This window comes from Macrotis lagotis, chromosome 7 (assembly GCF_037893015.1).
Source record: "Macrotis lagotis isolate mMagLag1 chromosome 7, bilby.v1.9.chrom.fasta, whole genome shotgun sequence".
NCBI lineage: Eukaryota > Metazoa > Chordata > Mammalia > Peramelemorphia > Peramelidae > Macrotis > Macrotis lagotis.
The window spans coordinates 201,528,208-201,548,413 of NC_133664.1; the positions used below are offsets into that span (position 1 = coordinate 201,528,208).

The 20,206-nt window shown below is 35.2% G+C and overlaps 1 protein-coding gene across 1 annotated transcript in view; it reads right to left on the reverse strand.

Moving 5' to 3' along the window:
* The window catches only part of LPCAT3 (lysophosphatidylcholine acyltransferase 3), a 31,219-nt gene that overhangs the window by 2,882 nt on the left and 8,131 nt on the right, over positions 1-20,206 (reverse strand). Inside the window, exons 2-6 of the mRNA XM_074194518.1 lie at positions 2,387-2,494; positions 1,371-1,477; positions 1,143-1,236; positions 932-969; positions 325-503 (exon numbers count right to left, since the gene is read on the reverse strand). Of these exons, the coding sequence (XP_074050619.1) occupies positions 325-503; positions 932-969; positions 1,143-1,236; positions 1,371-1,477; positions 2,387-2,494 (526 nt within the window). The remainder of the gene's footprint in view (positions 1-324; positions 504-931; positions 970-1,142; positions 1,237-1,370; positions 1,478-2,386; positions 2,495-20,206) is intronic.

Genomic DNA, 20,206 nt, shown 5'->3' on the forward strand with positions numbered 1-20,206 from the left:
GTTATATCTCCTAATTCATGGAGTGCTTGTTTGAGCAAACCCCAGAACTTTACTAGCAAAGATATGGACAAAATTTAGTTCATACAAGATGTGTTGAAAAAACAGTTGCATTTTATTCAATAGATTACCACAAGCTACACAAGTCAGGTGGAACATCTTGGCACATCTTTACTGATGGCCTATTTTAACAGTCTAGGAGTTAGATAATACAGGGGTCATGTTTTCCAGTGCTCTCTGGGATAGTCATTAGAAGAGTCCCTATAACAAGTGACTGCAATCCTAGAAGGATAAGATAGACTTCTTGATCTCTGGGGATACGATTACCTGTTGGGTTTCTTTCCTGGTACATCAGTCATCTGTCCCTGCACCAGCTTCATGTAGTTATTCATGGAAAACTGCGGTCCCACCAAAAAGCCCCCATAGAAGTAGGAGAAACCACCAATTTCCAACAAAGAAGGGACTCTCAAAATGGCATATTTTTGCTGCTCAACAGACAATGAATTCTGTGCCAAAGGAAAGAATGGATGTTTCAGGAATAGTCTTGTGACTCTCCCCACCAGACAGTTTGACTGATCTTCATTCTGAGCCCCATTTCTCTAGGATTCCAAAGCATCTACTTGAGAAGGGAAAGACCCCTGTGCAAGTCATTTTGTATGTGTATAAGTTGTTTGGGGAGGGAACTGAGCAATATGGAGCTCCTTTCTCTCAGTTGCCCTGTTGTCAGTGATCTCTGGACTTCTGTCAAGAGCTTGAACCTTGGCAGGTAAGATCTGCTGATCCTTGCTCAGGTGCTATCTAGAGCAGGACAATAACCCAGGCTATGGAAGATATCCTGCTCCTGAGATCTGAGGTCTATGCCTTGGTGATATTAGCCTTTTCCCCTCCCATTGGTTGTTTCCTCAGTCTCCCTGTGGAATGTATATTTACTTACCCAATCTCTCCCTCCATCATAGTAGTCAACAGCCAGACCTGGGCGGAGAGAGAAGGTGGGGTAAAGCGGAGGGGGAGGGTGACTGAATGTGGGTGGGAACTGCATAATCCTAAGAGGGAGGGGAGAAAATAGGAGAATCTTGGAGGACAGGGGAGGAGCCTAATACAGGCATCAGAACTGGACGAAAAGAATTGAAGTCATGATCACTTACCAATCAACTTCAAGGTCAGGACGCAGTGTGGCATTGTCCACTTGATGTCATATTTGTCAGTGGCTGTGTAAAAGTAGCCAGCAAGAAGGTAGGTCTGCCAGAAGGAACAGTATTTCATTATCACTACCACTTTGAATTTTATCTATTTCTTCCAGTGCAGTGTCTTACTACACCCTCTTTCCCATGAGACCATCCAATGAGAGCTATAGAGTGAAAAGAGAAAGTTACCATCTGGAATAAGAAGGTGGTCAAGACGGCAGTAACAGTGCGGCCCATCAGCCGAAGAATGAGGAACTGTAGCACCACACATATCAGAGAATGGTAGAGCTGGTTTCCTAAAAGGAGATGAAAGAATATGATTCTGAAGGTTTCACACTGTTTCTGAATATTTGAATCTGAGAAAGCTTATTAAGGAACAAAATCATTCTGAAACTAGATTCAGTTCCAGGACATTATGTTGGTTTCCCTTTATCCATAAAAAAGGATTTAGGTTGGAAACAATATTTTTGTAAAAGACCAGCAGCTCAGTGAGGTCATTAATTCCTGAGAATGTAGCACATCTGAGGATCCAAAATGTAGGCACTAGAAGGATGGCTTCTTTCTGATGTTAGTCATGCCACTTCAAAGTTCCTTTTGAAGTGAAAAAAATGTTTGGAATTAGAGGACCTGGTTTAAGTTCTTGATCACATGGATGAAATGATCTTTGACCTCATCAGTCTCTGGCCTCAGTTTTGAAGGAAAAACTGGAAGTTGGCTTTATCCATCTAAGGGAGTAGAAAACTCTTAATTGGCAAGTGATTCAGACCTAGGTTTGATTGCATCTCACAGGGTCAAAGGGAAATCAAACTTCTATTTATATTTATGGGAAACTACTCAAGCATTTTATTTTTTTTATGTTTTTGCAAGGCAAATGGGGTTAAGTGGCTTGCCCAAAGCCACACAGCTAGGTAATTATTAAGTGTCTGAGACCAGATTTGAACCCAGGTACTCCTGACTCCAGGGCTGGTGCTTTATTGGGAAATGTATTGGAGAGAAAAATTTCGGATGATCTGTTAGTCATTTTGAGATAAAAGGAAGAATCAATGTTTTCTTCTAAACAAACCATCTGCTTCTCAAGAAACTATTTATCCATCAGAGTCTCCTTAAGGTGACTGTATTTACTTTCCTCTCTTACTCCTATTATGAGGAGTATTTTACAAATGAGGATACTATCATAGTTCTTACGATAGTTCATAGTTACTTACCAAAGTTAAAATAGGCAATTGAGAGGCCTGTAAGAATGTGGAAGAGATGGATGAGGTAGCAATCCTTGTAGAAAAGGAACTGTCGATAAAACAAGGCAAAGGGGTATCCTGAAAAGAAGAAGAGATGCAAAGATTACCATCCCAGCTATCCAGGCACCATCCCAAAATTTTGCTAGGGAAGCTTCTCTAGCATGATACTTCTAAGCATAGAAGAAAAAAACAATGACATATGTGCTGATGATGAGGTCAGAAACAAGACCCCAGAAACAAATTATTTTCTATAAAAAGTTTTAGCACAGCAGAGTTAATTTTGGAGTGTTAATAATTTGGGCCTTGAGAAAGGTTTCCTGTTTATATACTTGAGAATCTTGAGGTTGCTTCTTTAAACTAAATTTTCCCTCTAAATGATCTAATTTGTAAATATGTATCATAAACTTTATCCTACATTATTACAGCCTGCTTCAGCAGTTTCAAGCATCATCGTAGGAGGAGTTACATTAATTATAAGTGTGGGAGGAAAAAACCCAACTAACTATCTTGGCACTAGTGGATGCTTATATATAATAATAAAAAAAAACTTTTTATTGTTTTAAGGCACAAATCATTTCTCACCCAGCTGCAATCTTGGACTTAACACTGCTCTACAGAAACTCATCATTCTTCAAATTTATATTAACCCTGAAAGTCACATTTATTAATATCATCTGCTCCTGAGACCCTTTCCTTCCTTTATCCATCTGACTGGGGAGAGAGTGGACATTGAGATTGCTCCTCCCAGATCCTTCATTAAAGAGGACTCCCAGATCATTCACCTAGTCATTTTCTTTCTTTTCTTTTTGAAAGGCAATGGGGACTTGCCCAAGGTCACAAAGCTAAGTAAAAATTTAGTGTCTGAGGTCAAATTTGAACTTAGGTCCTCCTGATTCCAGGGCCAGGTGCTCTATCTAGTGCTTCACCTAGCTGCCCCCCCACCTAATCATTTTCTACCTAGCTTCATATGTCACTCTTCTCCCTTTAGATTGTAAACTCCTTGTGACCAGGGACTGTCTTTCACATTTCTTTACATCACAATCCCTGGTTCACTTCCTAGAACATAGTGCTTAATGTCTATTGATCAAAGGAGTGACATGTAGAGATGTGAAGACCAAAGCAAATTGATGGAGCCAGTGTCAACTCAATGTGCCATGGCATAATTGTCCTTTGAAAGTAGAAACAGTTTGTTTTAGGGTGAATTTTAAAGGAATTATCAAAGATCCTGGACCTAAACTCTAGAACACTTGGATAATTCATTGAAGATAACAATATCTCACTGAGGCTTAGGCAGCCAGATGATATAATAGTCTTTGTAATTTGCATATATGGCAAATCAGAAGAGGCTTGATAAAGGTAAATTAATAACAGGGTAGAAAAGAGAAATCAGGATAACTGACTACCAATGCTATAATATGGCCACCCTCAGACAATGCATGCCAAGCAGAGCCTAAGGCCATTCTGGTAACCAATTGGGTAGACTTGGACAAATCCAAGTAGTAGCAACAGTTTATATCAGCTTAGGTACACTAACTGGGAAGTAAGCTTAGACCAAAGGTATACCACAGGAGGTAATAATGCAGGATAAATTTATATATGTAAATTATATATATACACATGTATATACATACATAAAAATATAAAAAATAAAATATGGTATATTTGGAAATTTTGTCTTCCATTTGGGGGAAAAACTTAGTAAAGACACAACCTTAATATACTCAGTGTATTTACATGAAGTTAGAACTATTTGGGTCAAATCACAGGCCTTCTCAATAGGGAAGATTATGGGCAATAAAGTTTATATTAGGATACCCCATCATTAAAAAGTGAAATGAACTCTGATGAGCTATTTCTTAGGCTCCTTAAGGACTTCTAGCTTTCTACCAAGTCCTACTTATCTGATGACTCATTGTGACAGAATAGTGCCCTATTATAACCTTCTCAAAGGTTATGCATACAGATTGCATGCTCTGACATGATCTACCTGGACTGGAAAGGTTTCAAATATGGTCTCAGCACCAGGCTGTGTCTACTTTCTAATGGTCACCCTGGCCAGATATGGAGTAGCTTATTTTGAGTAGGTTGGTGTATCATTAAGTGATGAATTCCCCTCGAGTTCAACAACTCAGGACTCAAAAATAATAGACGGCTGTACTCTTGGGCAGTCCCCTTGGTGGACTAAGACTTGGGATGTGCTAAGAATCACTTAGTTTTGAGACTACCTACAAAGGTTAGATGTTTTAAGAGTGAGATTCTACCTCCAATGACTACATTGCAGAGTCAATCTACTTTATTATGTTAGTGCAAAGGCAACAAGAAACACCATTTCATTGGATACTTATATTGAGATTATTCATGAGCATTTGTAATGAGACCACTAGGAAAAAGTAATTGAAGCTTATGTATAATTGCAGAGGATGAGAAATTCTATAAAGAACTAAGATCTTCTAAGTTAAAGTAACATACACTTAAATGTTTAAGTTTTGTTGGTGATTTTTTTTTTACAGTTTACTTACCATATAAACTACTTTTCCAACATGGAATCCTCTTGTTACAGTGAGTAATAGTTAAGTAAAACCACTCAGTATCTGACAGTATAGACAACATTACACAACTCTAATTCTTTACTTTTCAACTCCAAGGAGGAAAGTCAATAGACTTTTGATACTCGGGGACTTCACTGCAAATAGGAGCTTGTGAAAAGGCTTGGGAAGGTGCTCAGCACAGAATCACAATGAACACTGAGTAACATAAAAAAAAAAAAACCAACCAAAAAAACCTGATTATATCTTGACAGACAGGAAACAACTGGTTATTGATAGGGGAAGTAAAGAAAAAGTCTACTGAAACAAAACAGACCTCAAGACACTAATTGAAGGTGACTGTAAAGTTCCCAAATTCAACAGTCACTTAATATCCTATTAGGTGAGTGTTTACATGACCATTTATATCTAGCTGGCCCCTTGCCATGCTTCTTTTGCTGCCCTCATCTCACTTTCCAGATCTCGACTGTAATAAATTCACTATTATTATTTTGCCTGAAATGGAATGTCAATCAGCTCCCACGTAGATCTATTCCTCATTGTTTTAACTTTCCTCCCTGGTAACCCTGTATATGCTGTCTACCAAATTATATTGTAAACTTGAGAGCAGAACTTTTCTGTATCTGCATCCTCAGTACCTACCATAGTGTACTTGGGACATGATAAATGATTAATAGTGCTCATTTATTCACTTATCCATTTGAAAGAAACAAAAAGCGAACAAATTGTTAGAAAAATTGGATTTGATAAAAAAAATTGATCATGCATTAAAAACAAAAATACAAACAAATCCAGAATTATAAAGATCATAAAACGTTATAAATTGTAATCAGTAGAGGAAATATGAGGGCATCAAACAATACCCTAAATAAAAATTAAGTCAAAAGCTGAACTAAGTAATAAAAAAACAGATTTTTAAAAATGGAAACTATATTGTTAATTCCCAAACAAGTTCAATTGAGGAGATTTTTAAAGATTAAAAAAACTCTCCATTGTTCATGGATGTGCTGTACTTACAATGACAAAATTTACCTGGGGGCAAGACATGAAGAATCTCATGGGAAACAAAGAAAAATGAAGCAATGAGAGGGATGTAGCATTACTTGATCTCAAGATATGCAATCAAAATTATTTGGTACCGATTTAAAGAAAGCTCATAATTGAGAGAGACTAGGGTAAGTCATCTAGAAGAAAATGAACTCTGGTCTAGTGTTTCAAAGGCCCAAAGATATCAATTTCTGGCCTATGGACTTCCTAATGACAAAAATACCAGGAGAGTAAGAAAGAAGTTAGGCAGGAATTAAAATTTAGACCAAAATTTATACTAACAATAAGGCCCAAATAGATATCACTGTAATATGAAAGATGAGAATATTTAAAATTTATTTATTTATTTATTTAAGGCAATGGGGTTTAAGTGACTTGCCCAAGGTCACACAGCTAGGCATTTTTTTAAGGTTTGGGGGCTGAATTTGAACTCAGGTCCTCCTGACCTCAGGGCCAGTGCTCTATTCATTTTGTCACCTGCCCTGAGAATAATTTTTATAAAAATATGATGCTATAATCTCTTTGCTGCTATTTCATTTTATTTTTGCCTCAGTGTTCAGTAGTGATTTGGGTTTATAGTGTGCTTTCTCCATTTTATCCTTTCCTAGTTTGGGAATTAGCACTAATATGCTTCACAGTACTTTCTTTACTTTTGGAAAATTTAGTAGCATAGGAATTATTTTTTTAAATGTTTTACAACATTTACTGATAAATCAGTCTAGAGGATGTTTTCATTAATATGCTAAAAAGCACACATTATTTTTAATGGAGGAAAAAAGGGGATGCATGGAACAAGATTTCCTATGCCAATTATTGTAATAAGAAAAGGAAGTAAAAGAATATGCATTGGATCACAGGATTATAACACTAGAGTTGGAAAGGATTTGAGAAATTTATCTGATTCAATTCCTTCATTTTATAGTTGAGGAAAATCAGGCTCAGATAGGCTGCCACTTTCCCAAGGTCACACAAATGGTGGGCAGAATTTAATCCTACATTTTTGAACTCCCAAGTCAATATTCTCTTGGAAAAGGAAGATAAAATTATTTTTCTATTATATGATAGCTTATTTAAAAATCCTAAATCAGCAAAAAAAAGTTGAGATAATTGTTTCAGCAAAGTAACAGGATACAAAAGAAATTTAAAAAAAATGACTAGTCTGGTATATTACTAGCAAAAGCTAGGAGAGGAGGAAGAAGAAATACTATTAAAATAATTTAATATCATGACATATCAGTGAATTAAACTATTAAGACAAACAGGATTCCACATTAATATAATAATAAAATGATGCTACTAAAATTAGCAGAAGTATTTAACAGTATACTTAAACATTTTGTTGACATCTTTTTTAGACCTCACCTTCATTTCCAATTATCATTCCTCCCCTTCCCACATCCAGCAAGTCATCCCTTCTAAAAAAGAGAAAAAAGGAATTCAGCAAAACTAACCAATACAACAACCTAGTCTGACAGTATATTCATTGCTTTACACTTAAACAGCTGCACTTCTGCAAAGAATTTAAGGAAAGTTTTGCATTATATCTTATAGAATGTGAAAAATGATAATAAAAAATCTTATGGAGAAAAAAATCAAGAAACTCTAGGAAAAATATGAAAAAAGTAGTAATGAAAGAGGGTTGACAAAATTAAATCTTAAATTATATCAAACAATAATTACTAAAGCTATTTTGTTAAAAAAATTAGAAAAGCTGATCAGTGGAATAGATTTTGAGAAACAAGAATCAGAAGAAAATGGAATGGAAAATAAATTTTATAATCTAGCTTCCTATAAACTTAAGAACACAAAATACTGAGAAAATAACACTTGATTCAAGAAGAAAAACTGGCTAAGCGTCTGGTGGAATTATAGTTCCAGGTTAGAAACTTACAACATGGACCACAATAAATTTCAAGTGAATAATCTAAATAAAAAAAGTTCCACTATTAAAGTTATTAAAAAGTCATAACTGTGGAGAGGGGATGAATATGTAAACAAGCATAACTCAGAGATTATAAAAGATCAAATCTCTTTTGAAAAGCTTTTGTGTTAAAAATATATATACAGTAAAATAAAGATTATATAATGCATTAAACAACTAAAAGTTTGATATTTAAAAGCTCTTGTAAAATGAGACAAATCTATAATATTAAGAGCTATTCCTTATCAGTGGCCAAAAGATGAATGTTCTCAAAATGAGCGAATGAAGTAAAAAGCATTTATTATTAAACTCTTACCAACCACTGGATTATTAAGTAGTGGGAATATAAATAGCAAAAAAAAAAATAAGAATCTCAAGGAGATCACAGACTATTTGGGAGATACAACCCATGTAAAAGAGGTCAGCTGCAGAATAGATGGAAAGATTTGGAAGTTGAAAATAAGACAGATGGGAAGGTCCAAAAATTCTTACGCTACATCAACAAATTATATGACACTATAATTCCCAGGTCTCTGGAAAGCAAGGCTTCAGAGCAAATGGTAAAGCCTAGAAGACTTTTAAGATGTTAACAGGGTAGAGGGTAAGACCTAATGATATACCATTTTACTGGAAGGAGGGCTTTTAGCCATCCATGTCCAGAGAAAAAACTATGGACTCTGAATGAAGACCAAAGCATAGTATTTTCACTTTTTAAAATTTGTTTTATGATTTCTTTCTTTCTCATGTTTTTTCCCCCTTTAGTTCTGATTCTTCTTTCCCAACATGATTAATATGGAAATATGTTAAACATGATTATACATGTATAACCTTTATCAGAGTACTTAGTGTCTTGGGGGGGTAGGTGAAAGGAGGGTGTAGAAAAATGCGGAACACAAAAGCTTACAAAAAGATGAATATTGAAAATTATCTTTGCATGTAATTGGAAAAAGAAAAAGAAATTTAAATTTAAAAATGCTCTAAATTGCTAATAAAGAAACACAAGTTAAAACATCAAAATGTCAAAAAAAGAAAAATTCATTATTAGCTTAGAGGAACTCAGTAAAACTTGCACACTAATACATTCACTATCAGTGGATCTTTGAACTACTCCTACTTCAAACATTCTGGAAAACGATTAGGAATTCTGTTAAAAAAAATTACAAAACTCTTTAAACCTCCGACCCAGCAATTCTACTACTGAGTTAAACGCTCTAGGAGAATTAAGGCCACATCCAATTGAAAAAAGCAAAACATTGGAATCTGTGTCCCAAAATATTGGGGTAATGGTTTGGATTATGGTCTGTGAATTAATTACTGCTACATAAAGAATAAAGATATTAACAATCCAAAGGAATGGGGGAAAACTTTTATAAAGATAGGATCTGGCACATGGTAAGTACATTAATTTTTTTTATTTATTGACTGCTAAAATAATACAGAGAAGGGCAGCTAGGTGGCGCAGTGGATAGAGCACTGGCCCTGGAGTCAGGAGAGGTAAGTTCAAATCCGACCTCAGACACTTACTAATTAGCTAGCTGTGTGAACTTTGGTCAAGTCACTTAATCCCACTGCCTTTCAAAAAAAACAAAAAAAAAATTAAAAAGAAAACCTAAGAGAACCAACCTCCCCCAACATAAACTCCAATATATACCGTTATTAAAACTATATAAAAGAAAGCAGCTTTAAATAATAGATATAAAACTCACTACTAGCACTGTCAGTTTTTCTGCTTCTAACTTGTAAAACCTGTATAAATCTTTTTCTTAAAATTTAAACAGATGAAAAACTATTAAGGTCTAAGTTTTTAAGTACTACATAAATATCTACAATCACTCCAATACGCTGTCCATATAACTATTTTAAAGAATTTTATAATATGGGGTTTCAACTGGGAATATGCCAGAAATTTTTATGAGTAGTCTTGATAAAATTTACCATTAACTAAAAATAAAATCATTATCATAATGTACAATTTAAACTTTATTCTCTGAATCTTTTTTCCTCCAAAACTGATACACTATTTTGACAGAAGCTTTTCAACAACCAAACTCCTCAACAAGGTACAATACCTAAAAACAGTAAAACCACCTAACAGCAGAATTATCACTGAGAATACATCGCTTTCCATTTTTTATAATTCATGATTATTAATGAAAAAGGATATATGTTGTGATTCTGAAATGAGAGTTTATTACACTGCTTACTGTATTGTATATGAGTTTGTTGCCTCTTAATGTTGATTTTAACTGATGAAGTAACTGTTTTTTTGGTTTGGTGTTCTTCATTCTGTATTATTACTTCAAATAATTTTTCTCAGATAGGAATTTTTCATATCTGTCATTCCTTTTGGAGCACTTTCATTGCATATTATAACCACAAATGGACGTAGATAACAGCAATTGGAGACTTCTGTAGTGATGAAGGAATAAGAAGTTTCCAGCAAGCCTAACTTTTCATCAGCCCTCTCAAAAATAGCAACAAAAAACCCCAAAAAAGATAGGGCAGCTAGGTGGCACAGTGGATAAAGCACCGGCCCTGGAGTCAGGAGTACCTGGGTTCAAATCCGGTCTCAGACACTTAATAATTACCTAGCTGTGTGGCCTTGGGCAAGTCACTTTAACCCCATTTGCCTTGCAAAAAAAAAAAGAAACAAAATTACCAGAAATCTTCAAAAGAAATTTTTTAGAAAAAGCCTTTCAAATATGAAATGTAATTTTTGTTTTTTGTTCTTTTTTTAGGTTTTTGCAAGGCAAATGGGGTTAAGTGGCTTGCCAAAGGCCACACAGCTAGGTAATTATTAAGTGTCTGAGACCGGATTTGAACCCAGGTACTCCTGACTCCAGGGCCGGTGCTTTTAACACTACACAACCTAGCAGCCCCTTAACTTTGTATCTTTCTCAGTGCTTACTTATCAGTGTTCTGAATGCACCAAGTTGGTATATGTTAGACAAACAAGTGAATACACAAAGTCTTGGTTTTACATCAAACAGCTCTAATCACTTCCCCCCAAATTATGTCTCCAATAAGATCCTATGTAATCAACTGTGGAATCTATGTGGCTAGTCATGACAGTATTTAGGTAAGGAAGAAGAAGCTGCAAAATAAGAGTCTGGAAGACTTCTAATTTGAAAATTCTATGATGGGAGAGGAGTAATGTGGCAAAGGAGTGGGTTTGACTTGAAGTGCAGAAATCCTGAGCTCTAATCCTGCATGACTACCAGCAATATATCATAAGCAAGTCCCTTAATCTCTAAGAGCCTCAATTTCCTTATCTGTAAAATGAGGTTAATAATCTAGATATCTCATGTATCTACCTCTTAGTATTACTGTAAGACTAAGATGAGATGCAGACTGCAAACCTGAAAGGGATATGAATGTCAGCTCTCTTCAGGCTTACGGATTTCATTCTCCTTCCCTTCAGTCGATTCAACAAACATGTACTAAAATCCTAGTATGTACTATTTAGGAACTGCAAATTGACACTTGGCAAAAATAGTGAATACATCTCAGATCACAATGCAATAAAAATCACATGCAATACTGGGCCAGGAAGATATAGACCTAAAACTAACTAGAAAATAAATAACCTCATTTTAAAGAACAAGTGGATCAAACAACAAATTATAGAAAGAATTATTTCATCGTAGATAATGACAATAATGAAACAACATACCAAAATTTATGGGACACAGCCAAGGCAGCTGTCAGGGGATATATTATATCTTTAAGTGCTTACATGAATAAATTAGAGAAAGAGGAAATCAATGAACTAAACATGTAACTAAAAAAATTAGAGAAAGTACAAATTAAAACCCCCAATTAAATACCAAATTAGAAATTCTAAAAATTACAGGAGAAATTAATAAAATCGAAAGCAAGAAAACTATTGAACTAATAAATAAAACCAAGAGCATTGCTTTATGAAAAAAACAATAAAATTGATAAACCTCTGGTTAATTTGATTAAGAAAAATAAAGAAGAGAACTAAATTGCTAGTACCATAAATAAAAAGGGTAAACTCACCACCAATGAGAAAATTAAAATAATAATTCAGAACTATTTTGCCCAACTCTATGCCAATAAATTTGATAATCTAAGTGAAATGGATGAATATTTACAAAAATAAGTTGCCCAGGCTAAATGAAGAAAAAAATTAAAAATCTAAATAACCCTATCTCAGAAAAAGAAATTCAATAAGCCATTATTGAACTCCCTAAGAAAAAAATCTCCAGGGTCAGATGGATTCACAAGTGAATTCTATCAAACATTTAGGGAACAATTGGTTCCAATTCTATATAAACTCTTTGGAAAAATAGGTGAAGATAGAACTCTGCCTCTTTTATTGACACCAATATGGTGCTGATACCTATACCAGGAAGAGTTAAAAACAGAGAATGAAAATTACAGACATCTCCCTGGTGAATATAGATGCAAAAATCTTAAATAAAATAGCAAAATGATTACAACAAATTTTTGCTAGATTAATATACTATGACCAAGTAGAATTTATCCCAGGAATGCAGGTTGTTTCAATATTAGGAAAACTGTTAGTATAATTAATTATACCAATAACCTATCATAAATCATATGATTATATCAATAGATGCTGAAAAAGCTTGACAAAATATAGCACCTATTCCTACTAAAAACACTAGAGAATGTAGGAATAAATGGATTGTTCCTTAGAATGAAAAGCAGTATCTATCTGAAACCATCAACAAGCATTATATTCAATGGGGAGAGGCTAGAGGCATTCCCAACAATATCAGGGTTGTGAAATAAGGATGCCCATTATCACCACTACTATTCAGTATCATATTAGAAATTCAGCAATTAGAGAAGAAAAAGAAATTGAAGGAATTAGAATTGGGAAGGAAGAGACAAACTCTCAGTCTTGGCAGATGACATGATAGTATACCTAGAGAATCCCAAAAATCAACTAAAAAACTACTAGAAATAATTAGCAACTTTAGCAAAGTCACAGGATAAACCCTCAAAAATCCTCAACATTTCTATATATGACTAACAAGATGCAGCAGAAAGAGCTAGAAAGAGAAATTCCATTCAAAGTAACTTCAGACAACATAAAACATCTGAGAGTCTATTTGCCAAGGCAGACTCGGAAGCTTTTTGAAAACAATTACAAAACATTTTTCAAGCAAATAAAATCAGATTTAAAGGGGTGGCTAGCTGGTGCAGTGGATAGAGCACCAGCCTTGGAGTCAGGAGTACTTGGGTTCAAATCCAACCTCAGACACTTAGTAATTACCTAGCTATGTGGCCTTGGACAAGCCACTTAACCCCACTGCCTTGAAAAATCTAAAAAAAAAAATCAGATTTAAATAACGGGGCAAATATCAACTGCTCATGGATAGGTTGCGCTAATATAATAAAAATGACAACCAAAATTAAGCTACTTGTTTAGTGCCCTACTAATCAAAACTCCAAAAAATTACTTTAATGAGTTAGGAAAAATTGTAAGTAAATTCATACGGAGAAATAAAGTCAAGAATTTCCAGGGATTTAATGAAAAAAATTACAAAAGAAGGTGGCTTTGTCCTACCAGATCTAAAATTATATTATAAAGCATCAGTTATCAAAACTGTCTGGTATTGGCTAAGAAATAGAATCATGGATCAGTGGAATAGACTAGGTGCAATAGCAGGAATTGATTATAGTAATCTGCTGTTTGATAAATCCATAGAGTCCAGCTAACTATTGGGATAAAAACTTTCTCTTCAATAAAAACTGTGGGGAAAATTGGAAGTTAGTATGGCAAAAACTTGGATTAGACCAACACTTCACTCCCTATACCAAGATAAGATCCAAATGGATACAGGATTTAGACATAAAAAAGCAATACTATATGCAAACTAGGAGATCAAAGAATAGTTTACCTGTCAGATCTATGGAAAGGGAAGCAGTTTATGACCAAGGAAGAGATGGAGAACATCACTAAAAGCAAACTAGATGATTTTAGTTACATTAAATTAAAAAGTTTTGCAAAGACAAAACCAATGTAAACAAGATCAAAAGAAATGTAGTAAATTGGGAAACAATTTTTATAACTACTGTTTCTGACAAAGGACTCATTTCTAAAATATATACAGAGAACTGAGTCAAATTTTTAAAAAAACAAGCCATTTTGGGGCGGCTAGCCGGTGCAGTGGATAAAGCACCAGCACTGGAGTCAGGAGTGCCTGGGTTCAAATCTGGTCTCAGACACTTAATAATTGCTGTGTGGCCATGGGCAAGCCACTTAACCCCATTTGCCTTGCAAGAAACCTAAAAAAAACCCCAAACCATAAAGCACTGGCCTTGGAGTCAGGAGTACCTGGGTTCAAATCCGGTCTCAGACACTTAATAATTACCTAGCTGTGTGGCCTTGGGCAAGCCACTTAACCCCATTTGCCTTGCAAAAATACCTAAAAAAAAAAACCCAAACCAAAAAAAACAAAAAAAACCCCAAGCCATTCCTAAATTGATAAATGGTCAAAGGATATGCAAAGGCAATTTGCAGATGAGGAAATCAAAGCAATCAGTCATATGAAAAATTGCTCTAAATCTACTTATTAGAAATGCAAATTAAAGTGTCTCTGAGGTACCACTTCACACTTCTCAGACTGGCCAAGGACAATGATCAATGTTGGAAGGGATGTGGGAAATCTGGGATCCTAATACATTGTTGGTGGAGCTGTGAACTCATCCAGCCTTTCTGGAGAGCAATTTGGAATTATTACCAAAGGGCATCAAAAATGTGCATACCCTTTGATACAGCTATACCACTACTGGGTATATACCCTGAAGAGATCATGAAAAAGGGTAAAAACACCACTTGTACAAATATATTCATAGCAGCCCTGTTTGTGGTGGCAAAGAAATGGAAACTGAGGGAATGTCCATCAATTGGGGAATGGCTTAATAAACTGTGATATATGTATGCCACGGAACATTATTGTTCTATTAGAAACCAGGAGGGACTGGAATTCAGGGAAGCCTGGAGGGATTTGCATGAACTGATTCTGAGTGAGATAAGCAGAACCAGAAGAACATTGTATACCTTAACAGCAACATGGGGATAATGATCAACCTAAATGGACTCGCTCATTCCAAGAGTGTAACAATGAGGTACAGTTTTGTGGTATCTGCAATGGAGAATACATCTGTATCCAGATAAAGAATTGTGGAATTTGAATAAAGACCAAAGACTGTATTACCTTTAATTTTAAAAAAAGTTATCTTATTATATAATTTTGCTATCTCTTATACTTTATTTTTCTTCTTTAAGAATATGATCTCTCTCTCATTACATTCAACTTAGATCAATGTATACCATGGAAACAATGTAAAGACTAACAAACTGCCTTCTGTGGGGGGTGGGGAAAGGGAAGTGAAATTAGGGGAAAATCATAAAAATCAAAATAAATAAATAACTTTTTAAAAAAGTTGAGTTGACATTCTAATAAGTAGCATACAGATAAATAACAATGCAATTCAGGAAAGAGAGAACAAAAACACTGAGTTTAGTTCCCATCCTAGTAGGTGATACCTGATGGAGACTTAAAAGAAGGCTGGAGACTCTGAGAAGTTAAGTGGAACAGGGAGGACATCTTTACTCCAGGGACAGGCTCAGTGGTAAAAAGGCACAGAGAAAGGGATGGATTACTGGGCCCAGGAGACAGGGACTTCAGTGACCAGGTGGGTGAACCTATGGTATGCCTGGAGGGGAAAAATGGGAATTAAGTCTGAAAATATAGGCAAGAGCCAAATCTTAGAGAGTTTAATATGCCAGGTTGATTGTTTTCTTTTTCCAGGGCATATTTACTAAAACTAGAATGTACAGGAAAAAATTAACAAATCCACTGTGTAAAGGAAGACATAAAAACCGTAAAATATTTCATTATTAAAAAACATTTGATTATATAGAAATTAAAAACTTTGCAAAAACAAAAATCAATGTAATGTAAATTTCTTTAAGAGATTAAAGGATATGAAAAGTTATCTAAAGAAAAGGAAACTATCAACAACTATATGAAAATGTGTCAAATCATTATAAATAAGAGAAAGGCATATTAAAACAACTTTACTTCATACCCAGGAAATTGACAGGGATGAGAAAAACCCCAGAGAGTCAATGTTGGATCGACAATGATGGGAAGACAAAAATACTAATAAATATCCTGTCTCAAAACTATGAACTGTTCTGATCATTCTGGGGGCCCAATCTGGAATGGTGCAAGAGAAGTGACTGAACTGTGCATACTCTTGAATTCAGATAATTCAAGAAGTCAAAGAGAAAAAGGGATCAGATATAAGATATTGTGGAGGTAGCATTGCCAAGATCTGGCAAGTGGGAGATTTGCTAACAGTGGGAAGAACACAATGGATTTATGTTTGAATTCTACTTTTTTTTTAGGGTTTTTTTTTTGCAAGGCAAATGGGGTTAAGTGGCTTGCCCAAGGCCACACAGCTAGGTAATTATTAAGTGTCTGAGACCGGATTTGAACCCAGGTACTCCTGACTCCAAGGCCGCTGCTTTATCTACTACGCCACCTAACCGCCCCGACTACGCCACCTAGCCGCCCCTCTACTTTTTTTTTAAAGTTGAATTCTACTTCTAATGTTTGTTGTCTGGGAGAGACCTCTTGCAAATTCAGTAATCTCCCTGTGTTCATTTCCCTTATCTGTAAAATAACAGATTATATGGTTCTGAGTTAACTTCTAGTTCTTGATCTATGATCTTATAAAGATAATAGATTATAATGAAGCAGAAAAATGAGTTCAGCAAAACCTGAAATTTATATAAACTGATGTAGAATTAATAAGCAGAACCAGAAAAATAAATACATACATACATATATATATATATATATATATATATATATATATATATATATATATATATCTCTATATATCTATATAGGACACTGAAAGGAAACTAAACTCTGAATCACTGAAAAACAGATGATGTTTGTCCATTATTTTTGAAGACCACAACATCAGGGAGGTGATGCCATAACAAGCAAATGAATTAGATTTGAGTGAGGGGCTGTGCTAATTCACCAGCTTTTCTTCTTTGGAACCAAATGGGTCCAGTAGCCAGATATGAATCAGGATGATTGGACATGGCCTTGGATGCGAGGCAATCAGGATTAAGTGACTTGCTCAAGATCACATAGCTAGTAAGTGGCAAGCGTTGGAGGCTAGATTTGAACTCCCATCCTCCTGATTCCAAGGCTCTATCCACTGAGCCACCTAGTTGCCCTTGAAAAACAGAACAAATAGGGGTGGCTAGGTGGCGCAGAGTACCAGTCTTGGAGTCAGGAGTACCTGGGTTCAAATCTGACCTCAGACACTTAATAATTACCTAGCCATGTGGCCTTGGACAAGCCACTTTACCCCATTGCCTTGAAAAATCTAAAAAAAACCCTAGAACAAATGATGGGACCTACTGCCTTTCCTGTCATCCAAGAGGTGGGGACTACAAAGAGAAGCAATCAATGGATTGCTAATTTTTCCTTTTATTTCTGCTTTTCAGAGCAGTTATATATGTATAGAAACTACTGCAATGTAAAAAAACAAAAGGCATCAAGAAAATGAATTTTTCAAAATGCTAGGTTGAGTTTGTATTTTATTTCAAAACTTGGTGTCCTAGGTACAAAGTCTGGTAAGAGTCCTGTTCCTGAAAGCAATTTGGAGTGATGTAAAAGAAGAATGCTTCCTCTCTTCTTATAATAATGCTTTTTAAATGCATAAAATCATACAGGATTACAAAAGAAATAAATTATATTGAAATAAAGAAGTAATTTATTCCCATTCATGTTCACAGACCTGCCTGAAATCCATGAACCAAGGTTAAACACCCTGTCATGGAGGGAACAGAGGAGCGCACAGTTTTTGAATATTAATTTGAATATTAATTTGGCAGCTGTGTGAAGGATTGATTCAAAAAAGACAGACTGGAATAAGGAAAACTGGTTATAGGTCACTGAAAAAACTATTGCAGTAATCTAACTGAGAGATGATTGAGTTGATTTAGGGTAGTGGCTATAAGTAGAAAGAAAGGGATCAGATAATAGAGATAATATTTCTGAGATATGGCAACTGACTGGTTATCAATGGAGGGGTTATGAGGAGAGGTCAAATCATTAGGACAACTTGGGATGTGAACTTGATAGGACAGTAGTATTGTCCACAGAAATAGGGAATATTTGAAGGAAGATGGGATGAATTTAGAGTGGAAGGGAAAAAAAATCTATTTTGGATATACGGAGTTGGAGATACCAATGGGATGTCTGGATGGCACTTCTGGTCTCTCTCTTTACCCTGTCCTGTCCTTGGTTTATCCAAATCTCATCTCCAATTCTTCTGGGAAGACTTCACTGGGAATACCACCTGAAACTGACTATGTCATTTTTGTATTTTTATCACCAAGGAACTATTCTAGAAGATTACCTTGTACACAGCCAGTATTTCATAAATATTTATTGATCATAAAGTACTTATTTTAATTCCATGGGGTTTAAGTGGCTTGCCCAAGGCCACACAGTTAGGTAATTACCATTAAGTGTCGGAAGCTGGATTTGAACTCAGGTACTCCTGACTGCAGGGTTGGTGCTCTATCCACTGCGCCACCTAGTCACCCTTAACTCCATTACTTATTACAATACTGTTATTTTTCAAATGTGTATCTTAGCTTCAAAAGTAGACTACAAGTTTTTTAGTGTCCTGGAAGATCAAAGCACAAAACTTTGAGCTATGAGTTCAATAGATAATTATTGATTATAGAAACAGACTGGAGAATAGGAAGGTTTAGTACTGACATGCTAAATAGATTTTTTTTAAAACCCAAACTCCCTCCTGAGTCAAAAACTCAATGAGTCAGTTTACTTTGCACTTGTCTATCTCCTATACTAAAATGCACTCCGTCCCCCAAAACTGGCTAACAGAGATATTGTAAACCTGAAAGCACAAGATAAAATATTTTTCTTCTATCTTCAGAGAATGGACTAGATAAAGAAAAAAATTTTAAAAAATGGCCTAATCTTCCTTCCTTTCCGTGCAGAGATCAGAATGCTGCATAGATCATCAAAATTTAGTGATGTGTTGGTCAGATTTGCTTAACTGCTTTTCCCTCCCTCTCATTTTTTTAGAAAAAATTTTATTGATAATGTTTGTTTTCACTTTGTCTAAATTTCCTCCACTATCTCTTCCTTTTCCCCTCTGAGAACTATCCCATAAAATAAGATTTTTTTAAGAAAAGAAGGGAAAATTAACAAAACCTTCTCTCTCTTTTTACAAATCTTTATTATGTTTATTGGAAGGGTGGAGGTTGAAGGAACAGATTCAAAGATGAATGACAAAAATACAATATTAATTTTAAAAAAATCTAAAATTCTTTAGTTAAGGGCCCCTAAAATGTCTGTAGTTTAACCAACTAGCATTCAAGTGACTTGTTTCATATTTTTCTGGATTTTATGCCACATAGAGTATTTTTCCACCTATGCCTTCCATAACAGCATCATGCCCAAATCATGATTCAAAATCATCTAGTTTGACCCCTTCATTTTGCAGATAAGGAATATAAGGATCAGAGAGATGTGTCCAGCTCATGCAGGTAATTGGCAGAAGTGGAATTCAAACCCAGGCCCCTCTTTCCCTAGCTCCATTAACCATACTGTTCTTGGGTTTATGAGTTTACAATTCTATTATGTGCAGAAATCTGGAACAAAAATATTCATAAACTGTTTGTACCATATATATATGCAGTATACATGAAAACCAGAATTTTATCCATCAGAATACTGACATCCTCATCTTCCACAGTCTAGAAGGGTCCAGGTTGTGAAGAGATTTGAATGCCAAACAGGAGTCAATATTGGATTCTTAAGGCAACTGAGAGCTCTAGCACATGGAATAGGGTGGGGAAATCAGAGATGAAATTTAGGAAAATTATTTTTTGCAATATGTGGAAGATGAACTGGAGTGGGAAAGAGACAGGATGCACAGACAATATAGGAATGAATCCATTACATTTAGATGCACAATAAAACCAACTTTGTTAACTCCTTTATATGCTTCTATAATGAAACGGCTATATTAGTGGCAATTTTCCTTTGGTGTGGAGTTTTGTTTATAGCAAGAATTTCAAGACTGATATGACCCAGTTGCTCCCGTAGTATGACCACTTGTTCACTAGTCAAGGATCTCACATACAGAGTACTAATAGCAAGGCTAATTTTTATAGATTATCTAAAAACTACTTATCTCTTGGTA